The sequence below is a fragment of the Coregonus lavaretus genome (genome assembly GCF_964263955.1).
Source record: "Coregonus lavaretus genome assembly, contig: HAP1_SCAFFOLD_371, whole genome shotgun sequence".
Lineage (NCBI taxonomy): Eukaryota > Metazoa > Chordata > Actinopteri > Salmoniformes > Salmonidae > Coregonus > Coregonus lavaretus.
In genome coordinates, this window is record NW_028156084.1 from 233,320 (window position 1) to 240,437 (window position 7,118).

Here is a 7,118-nt window from a genome sequence, read left to right on the forward strand (position 1 = left end):
GGCAGTCCGACGGAACAATCTGGGTTTGGCAGATGCCAGGAGAACGCTACCTGCCCCAATGCATAGTGCCAACTGTAAAGTTTGGTGGAGGAGGAATAATGGTCTGGGGCTGTTTTTCATGGTTCGGGCTAGGCCCGTTAGTTCCTCGTGTTTTCACTTCCCCTAAGTTGAAATACCACTTAAAGGTGATCAGTGTCCCTCCATAAAGTAATGTTAGAATTTCTGCGTTGCATTTAGAAAGGCAAGCGCTATAAGAGAAAATGTCCATTGTTTTTGGAAAGGTTTGGTGGTGCACAAACAGTATTGGGATGACTCAGGAATTGATCTTGACTTGACTCGTGTATATATATTATATATATATTATATATATATATATATATATATATATATATATATATATATATATATATATTTAGATATATATATATATATATATATATATATATATATATATATATATTTAGATATATATATATATATATATATTTAGATATATATATATATATATATTTATATATATTTAGATATATATATATATATATATATATATATATATTTAGATATATATATATATTTAGATATATATATTTAGATATATATATATATATTTATATATATATTTAGATATATATATATATATATATATATTTAGATATATATATATATATATATTTAGATATATATATATATATATATATATATTTAGATATATATATATATATATATATATATATATATATATATATATATATATATATATATATATATATATATATATATATATATATATTTAGATATATAATGATGAACTAGTCCTCAATGTCTAGGTCTACATCTGCTGTAGGTCTACATTGATCAAACCCCAACAAGACACTATTGAAATTGTCAAAACGAGACATATCTATGTGAAGTTAAAGATACAGTGCATTCGGAAAGTATTCAGACCCCTTGACTTGGAATCGAGCTAAGCACAGGCAAAATCCTAGAGGAAAACCTGGTTCAGTCTGTTTTCCGAGAGACACTGGGAGACAAATTCACTTTTCAGACCCTTTACTCAGTACTTTGTTGAAGCACCTTTGGCAGCGATTACAGCATCAAGTCTTCTTGGGTATGACTCTACAAGCTTGGGACACCTGTATTTGGGGAGATTCTCCCAATCTTCTCTGCAGATCCTCTCAAGCTCTGTCAGGTTGGATGGGGAGCGTTGCTGCACAGCTATTTTCTGGTCTCTCCAGAGATGTTAGATCGGGTTCAAGTCTGGGCTCTGGCTGGGCCACTCAAGGACATTCAGAGACTTGTCCCGAAGCCACTCCTCCGTTGTCTTGGCTGTGTGCTTAGGGTCGTTGTCCTGTTGGAAGGTGAATCTTCGCCCCAGTCTCAGGTCCTGAGCACTCTGGAGCAGGTTTTCATCAAGGATCTCTGTTTGCTCCGTTCATATTTCCCTCGATCCTGACTAGTCTCCCAGTCCCTGCCGCTGATAAACATCCCCACAGCATGATGCTGCCACCACCATGCTTCACTTTAGGGATGGTGCCAGGTTTCCTCCAGACGTGATGCTTGGCATTCAGGCCAAAGAGTTCAATCTTGGTTTCATCAGACCAGAGAATCTTGTTTCTCATGGTCTGAGAGTCATTTAGGTGCCTTTTGGCAAACTCCAAGCGGGCTGTCATGTGCCTTTTACTGAGGAGTGGCTTCCGTCTGGCCACTCTACCATAAAGGCCTGATTGGTGGGGTGCTGCGGAGATGGTTGTCCTTCTGGAAGGTTCTCCCATCTCCACAGAGGAACTCTGGTGCTCGGTCAGAGTGACCATCGGGTTCTTGGTCACCTCCCTGACCAAAGCCCTTCTCCCCCGATTGCTCAGTTTGGCCGGGCGGCCAGCTCTAGGAAGAGTCTTGGTGGTTCCAAACTTCTTCCATTTAAGAATGATAGAGGCCACTGTGTTCTTGGGGACTTTCAATGCTGCAGAAATGTTTTGGTACCCTTCCCCAGATCTGTGCCTCGACAAAATCCTGTCTCGGAGCTCTACAGACAATTCCTTCGACCTCATGGCTTGGTTTTTGCTGTGGCATGCACTGTCAACTGTGGAACCTTATATAGACGGGTGTGTACCTTTCCAAATCATATCCAGTCAATTGAATTTACCACAGGTGGACTCCAATCAAGTTGTAGAAACATCTCAAGGATGATCAATGGAAACAGGATGCACCTGAGCTCAATTTCGAGTCTCATAGCAAAGGGTCTGAATACTTATGTAAATAAGTGTTTTTTTTGTTTTTTGTTTTTACATTTGCAAACATTTCTAAAAACCTGTTTTCGCTTTGTCATTATTGGGTATTGTGTGTAGATTGATGAGGGGGGAAACATTTATTTAATCTATTTTAGAATAAGGCTGTAACGTAACAAAATGTGTAAAAAGTCAAGGGGTCTGAATACTTTTCCACTGTATGTGTTTAGAATGATGTTTTGGACCAGTTAGAGTATGTCTTACACAGATAGCTGGTTGTCATTGTGCCTTAGTAATGTTTGAATTGTAAACAATCTGAGGCCTATCAACCAACTGAAATAAATGTTGGAGATAGAAATGTTGGATTGTTTCGAGTCAAGAAGAGTGTCACTGAAATTGGTCTTTGCTTCAATAGGGATTCCATGGAATTATGTCCACATCTGTCTGAAAAAAACATGTAGATGTTTGTGGTCCTCTGTAGCTCAGCTGGTAGAGCACGGCGCTTGTAACGCCAAGGTAGTGGGTTCGATCCCCGGGACCACCCATACACAAAAAAAATGTATGCACGCATGACTGTAAGTCGCTTTGGATAAAAGCGTCTGCTAAATGGCATATTATATTATTTATATTATATTATTATTATCAATGTGCACATAATGGTTTAGGTCAATATGCAATGTTAAGATAGCTTACTTCATATATTAATATCTAACAGGCTTCACGTAACAAGACGCAGAATCCTAAACATACACCCCTGGAGAATAATAGGTGCTTGATATAACAACCAACTTTGTCTGCCAGTTATATTATTTATCATTGATTGGCTAATTTATTCACCTAAAGATTTTGTCCAGTGATATACCTGATCCTGATACCTGTCCAGTAAACTGTAACCCCCAAGGCACTGGTCACTGCTGATTGGCTAGTCAGTACTACTAAGTCAAATACACTAATGCCCTGACACGTCAGCTCACCTGTCCTAATCCTTTAGCCAATAGGGGGGGGGATACACAAAAATTGACCTTTTTAGATTAGTGTCTAGGGGTCCCTACTTCATAAATAACTCTCATTTAACCAGCGCTCTTCTGTTATTGTTTTTATTTTTACTGCTTGATTATTGGGGTCCCTTCTAGGACCTTGATTATTGGGGTCCCTTCTAGGACCTTGATTATTGGGGTCCCTTCTAGGACCAGATTCAAGTCTTTAGAGTTCATGCAAGCAAGGCTTTTGTGGTTTTTACTTGGAAGTGTTTCAATGCTTAGTTTTGGGGTGCATATGGTAATGGTTACATGCAGGGGTGGAATTGGGAAAATGAACAGAATTCCTTGTAATATGACAGTGGTGACTTACCACTCCTGGTTACATGTTTTAGATTGTTAGAATGGGAAGTTAACAGATCAAGTATCAATCAATTTAAAAGATTATAAGGTTGATTCATTGAGATCAGATATTAAACAAAATGTACACTAACCCCAGTTAACAATAAACATGGCATTAACCATGATCTCTGTCCTACAGACAAGCCTTACTATACTGTCCTGTGTCAGATGACATATCCTCTTTACCATGCAGTCACTAACATACAGTACATGCTTTAAAGATGGAGGACTGTACTTTGGATCAGGATTGGCGTCAATACGAATTGAAGTCAGTCAATTCAGGAAGTGATATTAATTTAAAATCCAAACATGTAAAAACGCTTAAGATAAATATCTTCTCCTTTTCAGACTACCCAGAAGTCACTGAAAATAGATGCCCTTTTTCAGTTTACTTTCTGAATTCACTGACAGTTATAAATACCAACCCCTGCTTTATATTAAACAATTAGTTATTTGGAAGATAAAAACAGTTGGCATGTTTTTAAGTGGATTTATGGTATTTATAACTTGTGGTGTTCTTTAACTAATGAAGTGAAAATAAAGAGATATATTTATTACCAACTACTGTCAAAGACTATTTCTTTCTTGTATTTTTCTTTTAAATACACTGAACAAAAATATAAATGCAACATGTAAAGTTTTGGTCCCATGTTTCATGAGCTGAAATAAAAGATCCCAGAAATGTTCCATACGCACAAAAAGCTTATTTCTCTCCAATTTTGTTCACAAATTTGTTTACATCCTTGTTAGTGAGCATTTCTCCATTGCCAAGATAATCCATCCACCTGACAGGTGTGGCATATCAAGAAGCTGATTAAACAGCATGATCATTACACAGGTGCACCTTGTGCTGGGGACAATAAAAGGCCACTCTAAAATCTGCAGTTTTGTCACACAACACAATGCCACAGATGTCTCAAGTTTTGAGGGAGCTTGCAATTGGCATGCTGACTGCAGGAATGTCCACCAGAGCTGTTGCCAGAGAATACGCTGTGCCAAGGGCCAATTGTGCGCTGGGCCAAGGGATCTTTTATTTCAGTTCATGAAACATAGGACCAACACTTTACATGTTGGGTTTATATTTTTGTTAATTGTATGTTGTTACGTTACCATCTACTCAGGGGTGTGTTCGGTGTTTGTGAGAAACAAAGCGCATGCGCCCCGGTTAGGAACCACGGCAGGCGTCAACCAGGCTCGAGACCGCAAGGTCATGGTTAGAAGGGATACAGTTTTTGTGAAATTCAAACGCACCGCAAATGTGTTTTTTTGTTGTTGCATTTTTAGCTATCCCCAAAACCCTTTTTATACCCTTAACCTAATTCTCCTAACCTGCTACGTTAATTATCCTAACCTGCTGCGTGAATTCTAACCTGCCACGAAAAGTCAAATCCGACAAAAGCTGTATACCATCTAGTCAAACAGACCGCAGCGACGGAAGGAGTGGGAAAGGGCAAAAGACGGTGAGCTGCAGACACACGGACAGACGGGGGCCCAGAGAGAGAGAGAGGGAGGACGAGAGGAATGTAGGAATCATATCAGGGAATAAGAATACGGCTGGATTAATTTATATCCAAACCTTACAATAAACTACACTGCAGATGCCATCTGTCTCGCATCGGTTTCTTTAGGCTACGATAATCTCGTTTATTTCAGCGATTCTTTCAAGGAGACGGAGCGGAGCTACCGGACTGCTGGTACCGTAGAGGGGAGTACAATGACAACCTGGTGAATGTAGCCGATGATATCTATCTAAACAGACGGAATGGAATAAAACTGCGAATAGACTAAAGGACCGGGGTGCGCATCCCCAACCAGGGAGTGATGAGAAAAACAGCCGGGAGACAGGACTGTGTTTCCGCTGCTGTCGCCTGTCAAAGGTATTATTTATGTGTGTCGTGGACTGATCATTTGTTGATCCATCAACCCCCTCCCTTCCTCCACATCTTCTCCACCGGTGTCGTCTGAGTGTTGTACTATGGAGCGCTCCAATGGCTCTGGAACCAGCGAACCCACCAAACCGACAAACCACCAGTTGGAGAAGAAACGGTTAAACCGAGCACCGTCTCCGGCCAGGCCGTTCCTGAAGGATGTCCGCTCCTCGACCAAACCAGCGGCTATCGTACCAAAATCTCCCAAACTGACCAAGCAGCAGCACTCATCTTCCCCAGTGGCCTTATCATCCAATCAAAGCCGCATCTCCAGGCGCACCGCAACCGGAGCGAAGGACAACAAACCAGCCGCGGTGAAAAGTCACAGCACCAAGTCTTCGACAGTCACGAAAAAGACCGTTAAGGTCATTCAACATGCGGCGCTGGAACCTAAACCGATCACTGCAAGCTCCAGCAAACCGCCCCCGGACAGCAGTAGCAGTCCACACCTCGCCCTCAAAGCCAAGAAGAGTAAAATAGCAGCTCTGACCGCGTCTCACCGCGGCCCGCTCAGCCTTGGCTCCCCAATCCGCGTCCCAACCGGTGCTACCCCCCACGGCAGCAGGGTCAGTCAGACCGACAGTAGCTCCGATCTCTCCGACTGTCCCTCCGAACCCCTATCCGACGAACAGCGCCTGGCCGCGGCCGAAAGCAGCGATGGGGAGTCGGGAGGCTCTGGCTCCGGGGCCAGCAACAGGAATCAGGTGGATTATCCTCTGCAGTCGACAGCATCAGTGCCAGACGCGGCCGGAGCGGTAGGGGCTACTGCGGGTAGTGTTGCTGGTTCATTCCGCACCGCGGAGGGTAGCCCGGCGGCTGCTGGGAAAGGCGGCATGTCTCAGGCTCCAGGAGAAGGTGCTCACGGTCACGGAGGAGAGGGGAGTGAACAGGAGAAAGCGTCAACAAGCGCACCATTTATAAAACTGGAATGCAGCAAGGAGATAATCGAGGAGGATTTATTACGGGAAATAGAAGATCTTCGTTCTGAAAACGAGTACCTCAAGGTAAAAGAGGCTGCAGGAATGATTTATGTTTCTCCAAAGTTATTATCATATTGTCTGTTAGCTTATTTATGGCAATACATTGTTTGTAATGCATACTGTGGCTTCTGCATCACCCATTGCTGTTCTGTTGGCTGCTCTCATAGTAATACTGCCAATCCAGTACGGCCATTCTACTGCCCATTGATTATAGTGTTGTCTTTGCAGCCAGTGATTCACTGTATCACTGTTTGAAAAGCTTCAGTGATTCCCCCACTGCTGGTTTGCACCGACATGTACCTGCCATTCCTCTTCATATAGTTGACTACCCTCTGGTAGTTGGTAGTGTTCTCTCACTGGATCATGACGTATCATCAAGTTATTTCTGTTAGGACTATTAAAATTAACCCCATTGTTGTCAGGAAATATCAGAAAACAATCATTTTGTCTGACCTACATCAGTTTCATATTGCATAGCAATGAAGTAGATTTCGAATTGTAAAAAAATCTGTCCTCCAAACTCACTACGTGATCAAAAGTATGTGGACACCTGCTCGTCGAACATCTTATTCCAAAATCATGGACATTAATATTGAGTTGGTCCCC

At 41.8% G+C, this 7,118-nt stretch overlaps 1 protein-coding gene across 1 annotated transcript in view; it reads left to right on the top strand.

Annotated features, from left to right (window-relative positions):
• Nucleotides 1–5,579: 5,579 nt before the first annotated feature.
• The window catches only part of LOC311126868 (microtubule cross-linking factor 1-like), a gene marked incomplete at both ends in the record, with an annotated part of 26,473 nt that continues 24,934 nt past the window's right edge, over nucleotides 5,580–7,118 (top strand). The window contains one exon of the mRNA XM_084200844.1: nucleotides 5,580–6,536. Coding sequence (XP_084056970.1) covers nucleotides 5,580–6,536 — 957 coding nt within the window. The remainder of the gene's footprint in view (nucleotides 6,537–7,118) is intronic.